The sequence below is a fragment of the Manis javanica genome, chromosome 4 (genome assembly GCF_040802235.1).
Source record: "Manis javanica isolate MJ-LG chromosome 4, MJ_LKY, whole genome shotgun sequence".
In the NCBI taxonomy this organism is placed as follows: domain Eukaryota; kingdom Metazoa; phylum Chordata; class Mammalia; order Pholidota; family Manidae; genus Manis; species Manis javanica.
This window is the reverse complement of record NC_133159.1, coordinates 54,582,301-54,604,285: the sequence shown is the minus strand read 5'-3', so window position 1 is coordinate 54,604,285 and position 21,985 is coordinate 54,582,301. Positions and strand designations below refer to the sequence as shown.

Sequence of the window (21,985 nt, the reverse complement as noted above, 5' to 3'; positions counted from 1 at the left end):
TCTAGTCATGCTTTTGTTTATTCACCTCATAGAAAAGTCTCTTAAGAATGCATTTGACCACAATATAATAATAATAATAATAATAATAATACTATAACATACATGGTGAGAAACTTTTGAAAACAATAAAATGTCCACCTGAAATAATGCAGTGTTCATAGACATACAAACCCATTGGTCATGCACATTTGTGCCAGTTCTTTAACTATTGACTTACAATGACAAACCAAAAGCATGAAATATATTTTACAGAGGCCTAACAAGTGTTATCAGAAGCTTCACATTTGAGTAATTTACTATATCAGTTCACATTCTATTATAAAATTCACATTGTTTTATTGTTTTCTTTTGTAATTCATTGGAACATGACATTCCTGCTTAATGGAGGCAGGAGGCTTTCTCTTTAAAGTCAGTAGTTTGGGAATACTCAGAAGAAACATCTGTGAGCAAATGTAGTGTTGCTTTTTAAACTGAAGCCACAATTTTAATAGAACCCAGTTATAACCCAACTCATGCCTACACAGATCTGGATAGAACATGGGTAAAAACCACATCCCGTTGCCCCCTACCCCTATTAAACTCTACAAAAGTAAAAGCTCAGTATAAACCATTTAGTATCTAATGTGAGAAGCCTGTTTCCAAAACGGGTTCATAAAGGGGTTGGTGCAGTGTTAGTAACTCAGACAGGGAAAGGGCAGGCTCTCTGAAGAAAATGTTTCTGACATCGTCACTGGTGAGGGGGCCGTGTGTCTCTTTTAAGCAATGCTCAGGTTATATAGTGCACAATACAAAACATTACAAGAAAAGTCGCAACTCTTAGGCAGAGTTTTCTACACAAATTTAACACCACCATTGGCAGGCAATGTTAGATATATAAATTAATAACTTACAAAACATTACATTATATACATTAAGTAATAAATACACGGTTATAAACAGAAATGGAGGTGTTAGTGCGGAAGGCAGTGCAAGAGAAAGAGAGCAGCATTAATTTGAAAACGGTGACATTGGGTGTGAGGACGAAGGGAGGGGGAGGGAACAGGATGGGGGCCGTGCCCTCCCAGCAGGGGCTCAGGACACAACAGGGCTGACCGCCTAATTAAGCTGAATTTTACACAGACTGTTACTATGAATAACACAACTACCCCTTCCTACCCCTTAGTTTATGCAACTTTATTCTGTTTACAGCAAAAAAAAAAAAAAAAAGAACTCTAGAGTAGAGGAGAAAAATGTGTTCGAGGCAAGCCAACAGGGATCTGTTAGAAGGGCCACTGTGGGGTCGGATGGGATGACAGGGAAGGGAAGCAGAATGCCGTTAGAAGCGTGTCCTTTCTATTTGCAAAAGTGACTGTAGTACAGTGAAAGATATTGCCCGAGAAAGAAGGAAGACCATTCTTTCCTTTTTTATCCCCCCCAGAAAGAATCAAAAAAGTTTATGTCAACTCTGAATACTTAACCTGTGTAGAAGTTGGTACTAAACTCTAGGTATTCAACAGGCATTTTAAAGACATGAAAATGTTTTACAAAAAAGGCACACAGGTTGGCAGACAAGAGGACAGGTGAGCAGATTTATAATGAAGTTATTCGTCAGTCAGTTCAGTCACCAGAAGGGACTCTTGAAACTTAGTGCAGAAAAATCTCTCAGTTTTGTGTCTTCCATTGTCAAGCCATTTAGTCATGATCTGAACTTGGCCTCCAGTACCACACAAAGCTTGAGCTCTCAACTACTCTTGCAAGCAAGACAGGTCAACCGTGGAATTTCCTGAGCTGCTATTTGCTTCACGGTCTTGCATTCTGGCTCCAAACTCAAGTAACTGGAAAAGCCTTTTGGCCTTGTCCTGGGCAGGCCTTGGCCCCCGTGACGGGCCGGCCCTACCACACAGCTGGCATGCTTTTCAAGGGTGGAATGTTCATCTCTACACAGAGAGGGAGATTATGTGTCAATTGGGGACTTGTCTTCTGTCGCAGTGTCAACATCAGTCTCTCCCAGGGAATTCCTGTTTTCAGGACTGATCACACAAAGTGTCTTTGTGCTGCTGAAATAGTTGTGGCCCTCTCCCTCTTTATCAGGACCCTCAGAATCCTCCTCTTCGAGGGTCAGTTCAAATTGAAACTTCTCCATCAGACCCTGGCAGTCTCTGTTCTGTTCATCCAGTGGTGGGGAGGGACTCTGGGGTATCATGCTCTGATACCAGTTCCTGTTATCTTCTAATGTGTCCAGAATGTCCTGGGCATCAGGCTGCACCAGATCCGCCCAGGTCTCCCACAGTGGATGGACAATGTAGTCAATGAAACCAACCTGCAGAAAAATAAAAGTTACATGCCTGTTATTGTCACCGGCCCTTGAAAATCAAACAAGCTGTCCTGATTTCCATGCAAAGAAAAAGCAACAACACAGGTGAGATCAGTAATAATGGATTACCTTATTTGAGCACATACTATATGCTACATCCTGAGCTGGATATAAGTCACTGCCCTTAACCATGCAAAGTAGGTATTGTTATTCACCACTTACAAAGGAGAAAATGAGAACTCATTGGGATGAAATATCTTGTCCAAGGTCACAGAGCTAGTAAGTGGTGGAGCTGGGACTCAGTCCCAGCTTTGTCTGATTCCAAAGGTTGCGTTCGCCTCACCATAACTGCTTTTCCCTCTATGTGTGCTAGATAAGAAGTCTGATTGTAACACTGGCTGGGAATGACTTTGTCATTACTTGGATTCTGTGAGTCATTCTCTGAAGAAGGAAGCCCCAGGTCTAATGATTTCTGACTCAACATTCTTTCCTCGATAACTTTAAAATATGTCACTGTTCCAAAATGAAGGGGAGCTAGCCCTTGACTACTCTGAATTCTCAAGTCCTGTAGGATGGTTTTGGTTTGTAGATAAGTTTAGTAAAATATCTGAAAATACTTTAAGCTCCTAAACAAACAATATCCCCTCTGTGGACGTGTCTGTAATTGTTTTAGATCCATGGAGCACAGTCATTTCCATCAGGAGAAAGAAGGGAAAATAAAAACAATTAAGCAGTTCCTTTCCTAGGGATCCTGTGAATAAATATGAGGCTTATGGCTCTGTTATGGTTTACACAGGGGCTATGCATCCTGCATGAGCTGGCTCTGTGGCCTTATGATGACCTCTTCCCTGTCGGACAAACAGGAAACAGTGGGGGCGGGGGCAGGTAGAGAGAAATAATAGGCAGTAGTTGAGTGAGGGAATGGAATTCCCCTGTCATGGTCCCTGGAGCTGGAGAGATGCTGGGTTAGGATCTAGGGGTAGATGAGCAACAGCAACTTCAATCCATCCATGGGATATTCTATAGCTATCTTTCCACACTACCGGAAACTCTCCTCATTAACCTGGTGTTTGGCCAGCCATTTAATATATCAGTGGCACCATATCAAAGAAGCTTACTTGCATGTGTCTTTTAGAGTCTTTTATATCTTTATCTATCATCTATCAGTCTGTCTCTATCATCTATCTACCTTTTTATCCATCTATCATCTCACTTCTCTCTGGTGCTTCCCTAGCCTTCAGACACAGGATTCACACCAAAGTCAGGGCATTTCTGATCTGTCTCGGTTAGACTGTGGATGATTCAGATATTGCTCTTGCTTCCACCCACTCCTTTTTCCCCTTTTACTTCTTCATGTGTGTTTAATGGATTTCAGAGACTATGTTCAAAGTGCTTTCTACGGGTCTGAAAAAAACAAGCTCAAGGCAATGGAGAAAATTCAATCAGCTCAACACAGTGCAGTCATTTTCTTTCTTCATTTATTTTGCTTCTGCTAAATACTCCGCACGTTTTTTGAACAGTGGCTTCCAGTTGCTTATTTCCTAGGCCCTGGGATGAGAGAACTCTACAGATCCCAAGAGCACCTAGTCAGAGACTTTCTTGCCAGACGACTCAGACAACATTCCCTAGATCCAGTCTGTGGGAAACAGCAGAGTGGACTACGGTGTCATGGTAACAGGGTGACCTGTCTATGGAGAGGGAGAGTCAAGTGCTTTGTTAGAGGGCATCTGGGTCACTAAGATGCTGGTGAACTGGACCAAGAGGACAGCTTCTTCCACTGATACATTGGGGAAATACCTGCTGTGTCTATCTCACAAGGTTATTTGGAGGTTTAAATAGAATAGTGTATGGGAAAATGTGTGGGAACTCACACGGAACACCATATAAATATAAAACACCACTGTGGTTACTAACAGAGCATTATTCCAGTGTATTAGTTAATTATTCTAATTAAGACTTTAGGGTTTTGAACTGGCCCTGATAACTTAATGTTATCATGCATTTTTACAGCGTGTTAGACTTTTAGAGAGCTTTCACAAATGTGGAACTCATGTAATTGGGTTTCCTTAAGGAGCAACAAAATAATAATTGCAAAGGAACTATATATTGATATTACAAGTACATATACATTTGGGGGTAGCAGGTAGTGGGGAAAGAAGATAAACACTGACAAAAAGCACTCTGAATGCTTTTGTGATAAAGACCTTGGACAGCTTATAGACCCATTGTCAATCATGACCACCTGGCTTATTTGTGGTCCTGAAAGAAATAACATTTCAGCAGGCCTGGAGCCGTTCTAGGGATATTGATGCTTTCCAGCGCTACACACTCTGCAACTCAAGGTACCTGGGTGCATTTCTGCCTCCCCCTGCCTCCAGTTATCCCCAGTACCCAGCATACAGGGAATTTTTAGCTTTGGACACAACCAGAAGACATCAGCATGTTCTCAGACGTGTAGATGCAATCTTGGAAGGGGACACAGGAGAAGGCGTTGACTATCAGGTAGAAGAATGTGTAGGAATGAGATTCATCCTGTTGGTGATGCTTGATGATAGGGTTCGGAAAACAAGGATGAAGAGCAGAGCTCCTAGACAAAGGTGAGCTAGGAGAAATCTAGGGGGATGAGATGGAGGGGACAGCAGCGTTCACTTCAATCAGCTGGAATTGCTAAAGTCACAGACAACTATCTATAAAGTGAGAACACGTATCTAAACGTTGATGGGTTTCTGATGACTGTTTTATCTCCACTGTGAAACTGAGTGTAATGGAGAAGGCAAATAGGCCATGCATATAATAGAACTAAATGGATATTTGCTTCCTTACAATTTCATATATGTATATACATTGTTAAAAGAAAGGAACTAGATAGAAATCTCCAGTTCTCCAATGGGAAGAAACTTTAAAAACTCATACTAGATACCTGGGATTTTTCCACAGAAGCTGTGTGCTTATCACACATCGGGCTAATCTCCATTCCCCGCTCCCGCTCTTTGTCTCCCTGCTGGAAAAATTCCTCCATGATGCGGTCTGTCCACTGCCGATATAATTCCAAGGACTTGGTGGGGTTGCTCAGATCTGCACAGTGTACCATGTTTCGAAGGACCTGAAATCATCAAGGTTTGGAAATCCCATAAAATTAGGTATAAATCTACCAGGACATTTCATCCCTCTTGTACTAGTACACCTGGTACCAAACCCAAGAACATTTTACTTGCATTACACTTATGATGTGTCCACCAAAAAGCAGTATGACACTGGTGCTGGCCAGAGTTGTTTATTTACCATTACAGGAGCCCCAAAAGGGAAAATGTGTGTCTTTTTAGATGGACAGCCATTGAATTTAAAACTGGAAGCATTAAGGCTCAAATGCTGACATGGTTTCCTTTTCTCAGTTTGGAAAAAATGCAAAGAATTACTCAAAGTAGATCTCCTCATATTTTCCACTTGTGGAAAGAGGAGACCAGCTGATGGCAATTTGTGTAATCAAAACAAACCTAACAAACTTCAAGTCAATGGGATTTATATCCAAAGATGAACTTTTGGGACCAGCAGCCACGTATGCCCTATTACAAATAGATGGTGCCATTTATTTTTAGAACTAAGCAGTTTAGTAAATAGGATTATGCTTTTCCTCATAAATTGGAGGATAAACTTGAATGTCCATTTTCTTTAATTTGTTCTTAAAATAAGTCAAGGCTGGACTAGTAACCTAAGACACGCAACTAACTAAACTTAAGTTTATTTTCATTTTTTAATTGTTGTTTGGTTTAGTTTGGTTTGGCTTTGTGTTAAACCAAAGGCTTTCATCAAATACCTGTATACGGTCAGTATAGTTGTCCAGAAGAAGAACGCCTGAGCTTGTAACTTTCTTGGTTTCTACCATTGTCTTCAGGTCGGCCAGCAGGCTCATATGTTTGGACATATCAGTTGCTAACACCTGGGAGACAATGAGAATGAAACTCTCAATCAACTCAGTTTATCAAAGAGTGGTGTTTCTCCTCCCAGGAAGGTGAAAGCTAAGTGAGGAATGTAGAGAGGGTGTCTTACCATGTCGATAACCATTTTCCTGAGTGTCTGGCGTTGCTTCTTGGTGAGATTCTGGAAGATGTCACAGTGTTCTTCCTGCAGCAATTTGAAACCCACGGCAAGGTGATGGTTTTCCAACACAGACTCATCATTATACATCAAAGCAAGCTCTGAATCTGATAAACAAGGAGAAATGATTACTTCATAAAAAGGGTTACGATTGTAGAACAAGGCAAAAAAACAATGTACCCCATATCTAGATTGTTCAGATATTCTGGTGATAAAATATAACAAGGACTCTTGTGTACCAAGTAGCTCCAATATTTTCATAAAACCATCAGCATTTGGTTTATGTTATGTTAATTATGATCACAATAGGATAACCAATATTCTCAGAAGAAAAAGTCCTCAGATTTTCATTATCTGGAAATAGTGCATTAACTGAAAGAATTCACGGATTTTCATTAGCATCGATGCTAAATATTTTGAGCATGAAAAAAGCTTTGAGTATGCCTTGGGATTCTAAGTCTGGACCATCCCTGAAGGTCACTGAGGTCATCTTCCCTACTACCGACCAATCCATAATCAAACCTACGCACTTGGAAGAGAGTGTGTGGGACTCTGAATAATCCTTCTTCCTGAATTGTGGGAACTCATTCTAGTACTTTCTTTGGAGACTTATTTCTGTTTGGAGGTTCTCAGGCTCAGATTCAACATTCAAGCCTGCTTCCTCAGTAGAGAGGGACATTACAGGGTCACTATGCTCTGCATGGGAGCCCTGTATAACTGAAAATCATGATCAACTATTCCCAAGTTCTTCCTTATCCTAACTGGATAATTCCACATCTGTTACTCTTTCCTCACATATCATATTTTCCAAACATTGAGTACTTTTTATGGCTCCCCTTTGACCCTTTCCAAGCTCTCATGCAGATCAAAAATTATGTTGCCAGACTGGACACAGTATCCAGGAAAGGTCTGACCACTCTAAATGGAATGGAAGGATTACCTCATTATTACTCTTATTATTATCCTAGTGAAAACATTAGGAGGAAAAAAATTAAGCAGTGAATCATACAGCTATCTTGAATGATGGTTCTACTAGTGAACTCACTTGTGTTGATAAGAAACTGATTGGAGACTCCAGGATGATCAACGTCATGGATAGCAGCTGCAAAAATGGCAGCCAGAATTTCCAAATCTGTGAAGACGGCCTGCAGAATAAGATGAATGTATTTAACCCCATGTCCCATTTGCCTCTCCTGTTTATTCAGTTTTATATTAAAGTATCCCACTTCATTCTCAGTGGAAGTATTGTTTGTTGATTTATATAATATCTCAATATACTAATTTAGTGAAATGTAAATTCTATCCATCATCATAATGTCTCATGTGAAAAGGATGATGGCTGGACCCTGTGCCTACATCAAGCCTACAGGAAGGTAATAGCAGAATGCTCATGTTGAGTAATCAGGTGGTACCTGATGTTTGCTTCTGGATAAGTGGTATGGCAGAATGGTACTTATATAACACAAGCACATACAAGTTGAAGAACTTAAGTCAAACGGCTCTGCTCTGAGATAGAACAATCTCATATGTTTTCAGGTTGAGTAACTTAGAGAACAAAGGCCAAATTCCAGGCTTAGAAGACTGGTGATAAATTGTTTTCCAAAGCTAAATTTGTAGTGTGGTCAGAAACTTTCATATATTCACTCATTCAATATCTATCCACTAAATATTTACTATGGGCAGGTTGGAGAACATTTTTAAAGAAATGAAACCTAATACCCCATTGCTGAATACTTCTTATCATGTTTCAAAGCCTCCTCTGCCCCACTTGTACATAGTGATTTAAAACTTGTAATTATTTAGGTATATATTCCTTCTGGCTAAAATGTCTTTCTCTGGATGAAATGTTTTTCCTCATTCTCTGTGTTTACTTAAATCTTCTGATCTTTCAAATGCCAGCTCAGTTTCCACTTCTCCCATGAAGACCAATGTAATTACTCAAGGACACACTGAGCTCTCCCTTCTCTAAACATCTGTGGCTCTTGTGGTCAGCTTTTGGCCACACAATAGATACCCTATCAACAACAGTGGATAGTTGATAAAGTGTTATTTATTTTGTGATACTTCTCCAAAACAAAAAAATAATACTGAGTCTTTCCTCCACAGGGATAAAACTCCTAAGCTCCATTTCACTTTCCCAAGTGTTCATGGATTTCTTTTCTTAAAAAAATATGGCACTGAAGCAATAGAATTGGAGTCAGTTCAATCTTTCTTTACTTTCCAAACTGAACCTGCAAAGGTGTAGTTGGAGAGGGGGTGGCTAGTCCCTTCCTGCAGTGAGCCTGCACATTTTGGAAGCACCTGACCACCAGTGCCATATGTCAAGGAAGACCATGGCCTTCTGGGTACATTGGTAATACAAATGCTTTAATCTGGTAATATTGTAAATATGCATAAGTAAAATATCTAGCAAAATGGAACAATGTCCCCCTTTGCTTCAGCATTATTAATTCCTCAGTTCTAGAGTTCCAGTTACTTTTTCTTCAACCCATACAATCAGTTTTATGAATTCTTAGGAGATTAAGCCTATGAATGCTTATTTCTAAAAGGAAGTATATAGAACATTTTATTATTTTATTTCTGTAGTATACTTCACAGTGCCTGGGATGGTGCAGGTAGTTCAAATCAGTACATGCATAACGAGGATATATTATATATCAGATACTGAAGTAGATACTTATTCGATACCAAAGATACAATGAAAAATAAAGTATTCTTTTAATTTTCTTATAATTAAATAATTTTTCATTATAAGAGATGGAAAGGAAAGGTTACTCTAATATTAGAAAGCAAAGTAGAGAAACCATCCATTTTTATTAGTAAACCAATTGATAGATGCTATACATAATAAAGAAGCAGTTCAAGTACATTCAATCATCTAATTACATTATTTCTGTAAACATATTACATGTTGTATGGAAATTTTTAAAGAGGGTGGGCAGGTATTCAAAACAGATCATAACCACTCACATCTAATGCTGGAGTAGAAAGAAGAACATGGGTTGACTGGGCTACATCAGCAGCGTGCAGGCTGTTATGATAGGCCACATCGGAATGGTAGTGGTCTTCTAAAGTCATCATGTAGGTCACAAATGTATCCGATGAGATTTTGAATGTCTTTAGGAGGTCTCTTTCCTGTGTAGTAAAGTGGATTAGAAAATAAATAAGTGGATGTCCAAAAGTAAAGAAAAGCCAAATCAGAAAAGTAAACTGGAATGGAAAAAAATCATAATGAGCCATCCAACTCGATAATTAACATTCTTTCCTGTTTACTCACCTGGAAAATGGCATACATGATGCATGTTAGGGGCCTATTGTGTGAATATCCAGCCACATTGAAGATGTTAAGGCCCCATTTGTTCAAGTCTTCCAGCTCCTGTAATCAAAAGGAGATGAACTTAGGAATACGGACAATTTTGGTAGCATGCCTCATTATTTTTATTTATTGTTTAGATAATGGCCAGCTAAGTCTTTACAGTGTCTATTTAGGATGCTTTAATTACATGAAAATCTGAAAATGGAACAGCTTAGGAGGTTGGGTACCCTCTTCTTTCTAGTTACAAGTTGCTGTATATTTTTTCAGAAAAGGGAGAGGGTTTGTGTATTTATGAATTTTGTTGTTGACCTCTATTTTTCAGAGTCAGTTCTCAACCAATGTTGCATTCAGAGGTAACAACAGCTGCAAGTGATGTGAGAGCATTCTGGCCCCCTATCCCTGGTTCCCTCTTCATTGCTTAGTGGCCCATTAGTGACAGCTAGAAGATAATCTCAGGGAAACTCCTCTGCTCTTTGCTTATTATCACTAAGGGCCAGGTCAAGAAGACTCAGCTCTGAATGTATATAAATCAACCCTAATTGAATGTAAAAGGTCATGAAGAATGCCAGTCACGTATTATAAGTAGAGCTATTGGGCCACAAATGGACCTTGAAGAAATATTCAGTGGAGCATTGTAGGATTCTTCCAAGATTATCTGACTAAAGGGCAATGTATTCCATTATTAATTATTGCCCAGAGTAAGGGATCTGGGCTCTCTCCCGAGGTTTGGTCCAATGTGTAATCAACCTTACTCTAATGACGTCCTTCAGAAGGCCCTGCTGAATGTCTGTTTGCTCATAGTAAGATCATCTCATATTCTCACAAGGCTGGGAGGACTTCAGTAGTCACCTTGGGCAGCCTCCTAAAGGATGTATCAATTCTTTCTGTGCCTTCCTCCACTACTGGGGTTTGGGCTCAAGAGTCAGTGCTGACAAACTCTCTCATTTCTTCCCCAGCTCTGCCAGTCAGTATAGGTTTTCCCACTGGTCCTCAGTCTACAGTCTCTGAAATGTCCTCTGGGACAATGCTGTCTTGCCTCCTGACCTCCCTTGCATTCTCCCAGTATGTCTTCAGTAGGACTCTTAGGAGAAACTGCCCATTTACAAATACAACTTAGGATAAAAAAGGGTACATTGGTATAAAAAAGGGTCTTTAATTAGGTACCCATCAATACACAGAAAGGACCCCCCCAGCCACCTCCTTATCATATAGCTTAACATCAAGCAAAAGCAATCACTACTATTTTCTGGTTGGTGGTTTCAGGCATCTGTCTGCTGAAAAGCAGACATCTACATGCGCACACCCCCAGCTCACACATACCTTGGCCAGATGATCTTCATTTTCTGTGTTGACTCCAAAGCGTGAGATGCTTGTATTGTTTAAGCTTGAACTATGCATCAGTTTTTTCACTCCACTTATCTGTGTCATGAGCTGTTGCTTTTTCTTTTTCTCTCTGTCTTTCTGGGTAGGAGATGGAATCTCCACATCATTCTGCTTGTCTGCAACAAAGGGATATTTTTCAGCCCATGTGTGCCAATGAGAACCTATTGCAATATCCAAAGCAACTTCTCATGATCTGTAATGGATTTTGCATCTTATAAAGGACTGTCACACATTATCTCACATGATCAGCAGGACAATCTACCTGTGAGGTAGATGGAGAAAATAGGAAAAATTTTTGATCCATTTTATTACTAAGCAAACTGAGGCCCAGAGGAGGCTAAAAAACTTGTCAAGGAAGTGGCAGAGGTAGGACTCAATCCCAAATCTTCTGTTTACAGTATAATTTAGAAGAATTAAACTTCCACATTTTCAAGGTAGGGCATCAACATTAGTACATAAAAATTTATAAGTAAATAACTTCTATGTTTGCATAATAGAAAAGGTTCATATAATCAATCCCAGGTTAATAAAAACAGGCTTTATGTTCTGCTCATTTTACTGTATTTGTATTAATTTTTTAATTTAAAAAATCCATATAATTTCAGCTAAATATAAATTATAACTTCAGTTTAGATCAGCAGTATGTATGTTAGAGAAATAAATGGTTATAATCTTCAAATAATTACTTTAAAGCCTTGGCTTATTACCATTTGAGATTTAGAGAAAAACTATAACTTCAGTTTTAGTCCATGTCTTGTGTTTATCAATTCTACTAATAAATAATAATAACAATGCCTCTCATTTGTAACAGACATAAGACTTATTAAAATATTTACTTATTGAACATTTATGATCATCTCATTTAACTTAAAAAATATTCTGCTACAACAAGGTAATAGCAGAACTAGAATTAGTGAAAAAAACATCTACCTGCTCATGTAAGTTATTTCCTCTAGAACACACTATTAAAAATATCAGCAAATATTCCATTTCACTTCATAGGGGGATGTATCCTGAGTGCTTGTGAAAAATGCATTAACTCTTTCAGGCCACGTATATGCCTGTGAGTGCAGTGAGGCATTTATTTATTAAATTGCTTAACAGCTACTTCACTGAAATAAGTGACACCCTGTGGCTGCAAGAGTTAATGCAGCTCTCAAAAATTCCTACATACATCTCTGCTCACTTGAAAATTAGTACAGAGACAAGTTCTCCATTTGAAAATGACGTTTCCAGATGGCATGCTGGGATCTAAACTATTTGCTTTCAACTCTTGCAAATGATGGCATAGTCACAGCTCTCCCCAGAGACCTCTGCCTGCTCACATGGCCCTGAGGACAACTCATCAAAACAAAGCAAGCGCAGGGAGACAGAAGCAGTCACCAAGTCCACCTCAAAACCTGGCTGCGGGCTGGAGCAAAGGTGTTCTCTATCCCTAGCATCCCAGTGTTGTTCGCGGAGCCCACAAGCTCTTAGACTCATTGGTCTGTGGCTTTTGATTAGGGAGGAATTTTAGTGGTCATCTCAATTAGTTTAGGGGTTTCCAACCTGGCTCAGCATCAAAAGCACCCAGGGTACTTTCATAAAACACAGATTTAGGAGCCCCACCCTGTCCTACTGAATCAGTATTTTTAACAAAAGCTCCCCTAGTGACACTGATAATCAGAGCCAGCTGTGGCAACCAATATTAATCCCACATTCTCCCTTTTCAGATGAAGTCAGCATCTTGCCCAAGCTCAAAGAGCAATTTGTTCCACACTTTGGTCCATACACAGTGATTTAATAGCATAGCACCCCTTGAGTTTCCTGTTAAAAATTTATTTCCAGTCTCACAATCTCTGGCAGAAAAACTATATATTATATAGTTTTTGAAATTACTTTCCTCCTTGTCACTTCACTCCTAATAATTACTACTTTTTACTCATTCCCTGCCATTCCCAATTGCTTGACCATTTTTCATATCTGGTTAAAGAGGCTGTTAGATTTTCCCATGCCGCTGCAGACATAAAATCCTCCAGTGGAACTGGCAGCTTTTTCTCTGTGTTTAATTAAAGATTCCTTGCAACAGCCAGTAATTGGGCTGAACCACTACTGTGTTTGGAACATTACAATAAAGAAGAAAGCCATTATTCACAGAGGGTGCCAGTTTGACATTAATGGGTATTTCCCTATGTAGGCATTGAAACAACTGCTAAGTTGCTCTACTCTGATTTCCTCTGTTAAGTGCTTAGCCAGTGCAATGCAGAAATAACCTGAAACACAGACTCAACACAATAAACAATGAATTTACATTCACACATGGTTAGAATACAGTGGGGAAACAATGGACCAGCATAAAAGAAACAAAAAACAGATGCAAAGAAATGATCATATTAAAACTCCATGAAGGGTATAATTTGAGGTACTTTTCTTGCTAGATTGCAGCATTTATTATGCAAAATTCCTAAGTAGTTTTCTTCCCTGTGTCTTGCAAATGCTATGTTCCAGCTTTAGAGCCAGTGAGGTAGGGGATTTAAAACGATGATTTTTCTCTGTATAAACATGAATTAAATTGTAGTATCACATCTTCATATCTTGCTTTCTCTGTCTTCCCTCCCTGCCAGTCATGCTTTACTTCCTTTTGTACAATAAACCTGGTTAATTATATTTATCATATAATAGCTCCAGTAAGTGCCTGCATTGGTTAATGGTCTCTTGCCTGCCTTTTTGCTTGTCTATTTGGAGATCGTCCTTTCAGATGGAAATAGCACAAGTTTCACAGATCCTTGCACTAAGAGATTCCCTCTTTGGATGATACATTTTAACATTCACTAACTCTCACTGAGATATCGCTTTGCAAGTTTGACTTAAATAACCAAGGTCTTCTCATTTTGTATTCACTGGGAAGGTTGCCGAGCTCTGACGAGAGCCCTTTAAATTACTGGAAACTGTTAATGAAAGTATTTTATTTTTAAGTCCAATAATCCTGATTCCTAAAGACTTTTCTCCAAAAGAATATCTATATTACTTAAATGCCCTGAAATATGATTTTCTTCTATATGTCCTGAGTTCCTAATGACTTTCTCTCCTAATTAAAGAAGTGACAGGGTCTTTAAATCTTGGAGTCAAGATAGCAGTCTCAGTTCTGGCTCAGGAACACACACTGAGTGATCTTGGTCAAGGTACTCTGCTGTTCTGAGACTCAGCTTTATTCTGTAAAATGAGGGAGTTGGACTACGAGGCCATTAAGGTCCCTTGTGGATCTGACAGTTCATGAAGAAAGCTTCATTCACAGTCCTCCAGAAATATTCACCACGATCACACGGTGGGACTGAGCCCCATGTCTTGCATTTGCAAAGTGAAGACAAGCTTCGTTTGCTCGTCTGTTTACTTTTTGAGATTGTCATGTTGAAAGCCTACAGTTCATTACAGAAAATCCAGGTTGCCGGGTATGTCTTAGCAAAATTGATAAACTCAGTCCATATCAGTCATAGAACGTTAGAGTTGGAAGGAACCTGGGATGTCATCTATTCACTGCTCCCATTTTACAGATGAGGCAACTGATGCATCTTTTGTTTATATGAGAGATTTTTTTCTCTTTATATTTTTCTCAAGAATATTTAAGATTTTAATCTGTTTAGTCTGTTATGGGTCTACTTCGCGCGTGCACGTGCGTGCACACACATACTACCCTCCTAATGCTGGGTCTGTAAGGACTGAGACTATCAACCTTCCTCAACAGCTTGTTCTTGATAATTTAATTTTTGGATTATATTAATAAGAAGCCAAACGATTGGTTTTCCTCAAGAGATGTGCCAAATAGCACCTGGAGTATTCAAAAGATTTGCCTGCTCTTGAGATAGACAATGTTGAGAATTAGAGCCCATCTTTATTATGTTATCAGCTTTCTTGCTTGATACCCTATGACGATAACAAGAAAGAGTAATTAGTATACTAAACTATTCTTGTTGTTCTTGGCAAGCAGAGAGTGAGAGAGACTACAGGTTTAAGACTGCTTTGGAGCAGTCTTGGGTGATTAAGCGTTCAGGGATTGCAGGCAGCTTTACTCTAGTCTGGAGAGTCTCTACTGAGAAGATATGTCCTGGTATTTTAAAATGCAATGTTTATGAAAACAAAACTGAGTTCTTACACTTACTGATTTTTACACTTCTCTCCCACAGTCATTAACCTGGAAAACATCCCTCAAACAGTCCCCAGCTTATGAAAAATAATTGAGTGTTGCACAGAACGGAGTATATCTGAAATGGACAGTGGAAGACACCTGTCTTCAAAGAAATAAAGGGGGAATGATGGAGAAGAAAAGGATCAGTCTATAATGCTTTCTCAATTAGATTCTAACTACTTCTTGGATCTAGGATATATGAAAAATTCTTCTCCTTTGTTCTCTGACAAAGATTGCCTCAACTGCGGCAGGAGAAAACCAGGTGCCGCAGACACCCACATACTGGAAACAGTTGGAGAAGCACTTGTTAATTGCGATGATGTCCATCGGCTGCACAGTAATAGTGTGACCTCTGTACTAGGCTTCTCAAAGACTGCTCTGCCCATAGCAGGAACTGCTTTGGTATTAAAGAAACAGGGTTGATTTTTAAAAATAAAACCAGAAGAGTTGTAAGTTCTGATAAGGCATTGAGGCAAATGCTCATTGATTTATTAGTGATGTGAAGCCAGGCCAAAAAAGAAAGGAGGTGTGATGTCCAGCTGTAAAAATGGGTCATTTCCCTGCAAAGGGGAGTTCTGTAAACAAGGATAATTCAGCAGTAGTAACTGAAAGTCAACAGAATCAGAATGTAAATGCTACCCTTTCACTTTGAAGTACAGACTTGCAGACTCTGTAGGCCTTATTAAAGAAAAATATAGGTTCCTTATACAATAAAATGGCTTCTGCATGAGATCAGAAATCCCTAGTAATCAGATAGAATGCATGACAGTAGCTGAGGACCACTGACACAAGCATTTTCTGCCAGTGTCATGTGTGAAATACTAGCAGTGTGGCGACCAAGCATAATAGATAAAGCATCAGATTGGGAAGATAACAATGTTGCTTAGGGAGGACCAGATTTTTCAGAGATGTGAAGATCTGCGCCCCCCCCACCCCCGCCACACACACCCCATTTGTCTTAAAGAAACAACTTAGCAAAGCAATAGTCAGATTTCCAAAGCTTATTCTCATGGGTCAAATCACGATACAGTAATTCTCCCACCACATCCCTTACAAAGCACCTCAGAGCAGACCTTTTGCTCAAAACCCAGTTATTGGAAGAATTAAAGAACACAATGTCAGGGGAGCCAATGGTGTTGGCTCTAGGGTTTGGATAATTGGAACCCACCCCCACCCCTTCTTGGGTCTTTGGCAGAGATGGAAATGGATGGGTAAATAGGGGGTGACCTGAGATCCATATAAATACAATTAGCCCATAATAACCCTCTGTCTTTGGTGATTTCTTTTATTTATTTATTTTTTAAACAAGACCTTCCTGCTTATTTGTTTCACCTTAAAGGTTGTCCTTATTTGTTATTTTCAATGGATTTCTTTTTCTGTGACTTAACCTCATTCCTAACTCACACAGGGATGTCCCTGAGGGGTGCAGAGAATAATCTAAGCTGAAAAATCTCACTCATGGAATTAGTTTCCCACTGAAACAGTTATGGAACAAGTTAATATCTTACCTAAGAAAGTATTTGAAATGTATTCAGACACCTGGTTCCCTGATCGGCTCATTTCTGAGAGATGTGTCAGCTCCCGGTTCAGCATTCTTTTGAACTGTTTTTGAAGAACAAAAATGTATTAATCACTAAAAAATAGCAAATTATCACTTTAGATATTTCCAGCTTTACTGTCTAAGAACCAAGGGGTTGGATGAGCAGATACCATTAGATAAATAATAGCGTTTCAACAAAATACAATACCACCTTAATGTAAAATGATTCCAGGGTCACCTTCAGAAAAAGATGTTTTCTTATGATTTCTTAGAATTAACATCTGATTTCTTTTGAAGATGCAAACATAGGAAAAGTAAATTTAATAGAGACAATAGAGATAATTTTACTTGAAATGTAACTACATTTTAAAACACATTTATTGGAATTTAACATATAATTTGAGTTAATAACCAATACAGTGAGAGGAAAGTATATGTGAAAAGTTTAAGGGAAAATAAAGGAAAAAAAGAAGCATCCTTTAAACGCAGAGCTGCATACAAAGAATAGGATTAAAATATAGCACAGTATATTTAAATCCAATGTATTATAACATGCCCTTATTTCACAATGAGCAGCCTCCATGGGCTAAGTGACAACACAAATTATATCACTACAGATGTTTTCTACTTCACAGAAAACATACAGATGTAAATATTTCACATTCTATCAAAGACACACAACAGAGTCAAATTAACCCACCTTGATGTAACCCCAAGATACAGATAACAAATAGTTTGCCTCAGGCATTTTGGAGTGCTCTCCTTGCCACAATCCACAAATCCTTTGGAAAGAATCACAGTTCTGAGAGAGCAATCCCACAAGGATCAGGAAAGCCTTGCAGATTCGTGGTAAAATAATAAAAACTTATAAAAGACAAAGCCTCCAAAATTTAGGGCATTTGCTAATCCAAACAAAGCCCATCTTCGCACTGCATTCTTACAAGAAGCCTTTGCTCCCTGCTTCTTTCCTGGCAGAGAGAGTAATGAGATCAGGAATTGCACGAAGGAGCAAGAGCCTGTCCAAATGTATTCAGCTGGCTGGTTTGCAGCACTTATGAATTATGAATAGTCCTGGTGGCCGAAGGGGTTTCCACTCTACATTAGTCGTGCTCAGCTGAACTGTGCAAGGAAGGAGCAATTCTTTTTTCCTGAGGGGTTGCCAGACTGGGAAACACAGCCATGTTTTTAAAAGGAGCAGATTAAAATGGAGGAAGCCCCATGAATATTTAAGTAAATCTGAAGTCAATACCCTCCCCCATTTCAACTAGGTGTTCTTAACCCTCTCTCCACTGCAGGGACCAGTACTGGGCAGAGGCAGCCTCTGCACAGAGCTCAGCCACTCTAACAGTTTCAAAGTGATGGCACGTCTGGTTACTTTACTTTCTGAACATTAAAAGACATTGGAAAAGGGCTAGAATTGTGGCTGTTTTCAGAATAGGCTTTCAGAATGCAAGAATTCTTTTTAAACTAGCCTTTTGGAAGATTCTTTTGCACACCAATGGTGGACCTTCTTTCACAATGAAACAAATCAGAATAGAATTCATTTATTTCATTTTAATAGTACTTAATATGCAGAACGTACTTCTCTACACTTCATCAGCTCATTAATATGCATATTAGAGTGCCTTCAACCAATGAATTAAACACACTTGGCCTTTCAATCCAGGATCTAGAGTGTATTAGGAAACACAGGCTGCCCTTTGCTGCATGAATGGTGAATTCTTTGCATTATGAATGACTATGTTTGGATACTTAGTGTTTTATCTTCTGATTCATGTTAGAAAAGTCTAGGAGTTAAATTAATTTTTATCTCATTTTAGCAATAGAGGGTGTGTTGGTAAAGTCATTCCTTTTGTTTAGGCTCTATCACACTCCTTCCTCATCAGCATTAGAGAGGACACAAGCAAGAGGAAAGTCTAAGGCCCGGGCCTGCCCAACCTAGGGGATTCCTTACCCAGGCCTGTCCCACTCCCCTCCTTCTCCCTCTTCTCTATTACCCCGCCCTTGGCCTCCCAGGAGTGGCAAAGTATCAAGGCAGCAGCCCCCGCATGCGCTAAGCCCTCTTTCCTGTGAGGCATTCCCCTTTCAAATAAGCATCCTGCAGTGACAATGGCTTCACTTCAAGCATCCAAGTCCCTGTCATGCCACTGCCTGTTCCCAGGAGACCAGGCCTTTGGAGGTGAAGCCAGTGCAAGTCAGTACTGCTGCCTGCTGGCTAACCGCACTGTGCATTGTCCTCTGAGAGGCACAACCTTCCTCTTTCTGGGGAACCCTGCTTGCATATTGTGTGTTTTCTCAAGGCACGTTATGTTAGTAACAGTAACCAGGGAACTCTGAATCAATCATCTCAGCCAGTGTGTTTTACGTATTGAACTTCTGGGCAATTTTGAACTTCAGGTCAATCATAGAAGTTCCCAGTTATTTGTTTTTTAAGACATAAAGGCTCAGTTATAATGGCCTCTCATTTTCAGTTAGGCACAAAGACAGAAGCTGGAAAAGACAGGTTTCTATGCTCTGATTGGTTAGCTGCATTTTGGCAAAAGAGCAAACTACACTTGGAGCATTGTAAAAATACCTTGTAAAAGACATAGAAACAGATGATTTCTTTAATTATGTCTCTGCCCAAAACTTAGCCAAATGTAACATTCAAACAATCACCCTACTTTTGGTTGCTTTGGTCTCTGAAATATTTAGGAAGATTTTTTGAGTCAATCAGGTTTGTGCTAGTTCAGTAATACCCTTTTATCATGTATTTGATAAATATTTGCTGAACACCTAAAATTTGCGAAGCAAGAACTGAAGATACAGCAGTGGGAAAAATTTTTTTAAAAAAAGCTTTTTATGCCCTTAATGTTGATTAAACTTTCATCTTAGAAGAAATAGATGTATGAGGGTATGTTAGTTAGTAACAACAGTGACCAGCCTGGAGAGGGTGGGGCCAGTCCTTTATTAGCCGTTTTGGTCCCTCAGCTAAGAATATGGGAGAAGGTAGAAATTCAGTCATAAAAGGTTAGAAGAGACTTTTCACCTTACTTTCTGTCTTTTGCTTCCCACTGCCATAGGACCCTGTTGGGATACACTGTCATTTAGTACCAAGGTGGAAGCATGGAAGTGGCTCTCAGCTAGAGGGCTGGGAATAAACCAAGTTCCTCACCTTTCTGGCATACTTGCAGGAGTAAATTATGGAAGTCCTAACAGGTGAGTATCACCTCCTTCCTTCTCACTGAATTAGTTCTCCTATGAGTCACTTTGCAAAGGATATGACAATGCCACCAAAAAGCAAAGTCATCTTAAGGCAACCTTAACACATCCAACATGATGATATACGCTCATGGGGGTCTTTGGTGTCAGAAATCAGCCCAGGCCTTTAAATGGGGCACAGCAGCAACTGTTGGTTTCCTCCTGCAGGGAGGGCCCAGCCACACTGACTTAGGCAATCACTGCTCTCATCAGACAGCATTTATGAAGGGCTCACTTATGTTGGGCTCTGGACAAACTAAGGAAGGCAGACATGGCCTTCAAGGAGCAGACAGGAGTATTTTTTCCATCTGTAAATTCAGAGGACAGTTAGTATGATTAGTGCCATCTGTGATGAGACACATAGAGAAATGGAATAGCTGTGAATTGTATTCAAAGGTAAGGCTGAGGAGACAGCTGGGAGTTTGGCAGAGTTGGGTTTTCAGTGTCTAAAATTCCCATGTGGTTGCTGGTTCTCTTGAGCCACCAATAGATACGATGCAGCAGACTAACCCTGACTTTCATTCTCGGCTCTTACTAACAGTCTTGTGAAGTCACTTCACCTCTCATGTGTAAAATGAAAATAATGAATGGTTTTAGGATCTCAGTCTCTCAGCCTGTCAGCCTGAACCTGTCATGGTTCTGTGATAAATTTCGTGGCAGCCTCCTACAGTTTGGACACATTACTTACTAGCAACCAGTATTTCCCAGAAAACAAAATTCTCTCAACACTACTGGGAAAAACAACCCAAACTGGAAATGCTTCAGTCTATACGAATAAGTCACTGACAAAGGAAGAGAAGTATTTATCATCCTTCTAGAGTTTTATATTCTAAGATTCTTGTAGTTTCCCTGTCTGCTTATCAAGTCGAGTGTTCAGTCCAGACAGGAAGGTAAAATAGTCCCTGAATGAAACTGTTTCCTGAAGAGTTACAGAATCAAAAAGCAATGGACATTATTTACTTTACCAAATGCAGTAAAGAACTCCCCAAACAGAAGCACACTATTTTAAAGATAAATGTGTCTCCACTGCCTAATGCACACAGATCCTATTTTTCTGTTAAGAATCTGCCTTCACAAGAGGACCCTGTTAAAGCCTACCTAGAAATAATGTCCCCAGAGGAAACGGCCAAAGCCCCTTTCAACACAGACAAGCAAAGTTTGTGAATGAACCCTTAGTAACACAAATTCCTCCAATGCTTCCTTCAGTTTATGCCCAACACTACATTTGTGAACACTGCTAGAAACTGCAGCTATTTTTTTAAAAGAGAAAAATATATCTTCCTCTATATAAATGGTTTGATATTGCTTTCCTGGAATATATTTTCCCTACAAAATCACATGTGAATTTTTTTGAATAGGCTACTATAAATAGTAGGAAGTTATTTAACATATATACAATAGAAAAAGCTGAAATTCCATTTGTTTTTATGGCTTCCATTTTTCTTCAGCTTCAATGCTATGCCCAGAGAATATTTTCTTTGGAGCCAGTTTCTTCTGAAATGATGGACCACTTCATCATTTTTCTGTAATTCTCATCAGAGGACTAGTTTGAGCTTTGTGCGAAGATCCACAGGCAAGCTATGAGCTCCCTAGGTAATAAGTTCTTAGTTAAATTAATTGCACAGGAAAGGTGAACTAGAATGGTCTCCAGGATTCATCCCAGTTCTAAAACTTGGTGATTTTACATTTCTAAGAATAAAACCATCCAGAAGAGCAATAATACAGGGGGCTGGTATCCAACACATGAAAAGGCTACTTTTAAGACTAATCTGGGCTTGGTAGGGGATGACCTGGAAATCACTAAGGAGTGAATATTTAGTGATCAAAAATATTCTTTAGCCTATTAAAGGCTAACTACACAGGCATTTTCACTGATAACCTCATGATGAAGTCAGTAGGTGAAAACTGTGTGGATGAAGAAATAGGTGCCACGGAGAGGAAGAGGGCCCCAGTCGT

The 21,985-nt window shown here is 39.4% G+C and overlaps 1 protein-coding gene across 3 annotated transcripts in view; it reads right to left on the bottom strand.

The window, feature by feature from the left end:
* The window catches only part of PDE4B (phosphodiesterase 4B), a 549,746-nt gene continuing 527,761 nt past the window's right edge, over positions 1-21,985 (bottom strand). For all 3 annotated transcript variants that reach the window (XM_073234084.1, XM_037024341.2, XM_017643660.3), the window contains 9 exons: positions 16,758-16,851; positions 11,025-11,203; positions 9,666-9,764; positions 9,359-9,523; positions 7,434-7,533; positions 6,341-6,495; positions 6,108-6,230; positions 5,214-5,396; positions 1-2,299 (listed from right to left, as the gene is read on the bottom strand). In XM_073234084.1, the coding sequence (XP_073090185.1) occupies positions 1,934-2,299; positions 5,214-5,396; positions 6,108-6,230; positions 6,341-6,495; positions 7,434-7,533; positions 9,359-9,523; positions 9,666-9,764; positions 11,025-11,203; positions 16,758-16,851 (1,464 nt within the window). In that variant the 3' untranslated portion in view covers positions 1-1,933. The remainder of the gene's footprint in view (positions 2,300-5,213; positions 5,397-6,107; positions 6,231-6,340; positions 6,496-7,433; positions 7,534-9,358; positions 9,524-9,665; positions 9,765-11,024; positions 11,204-16,757; positions 16,852-21,985) is intronic.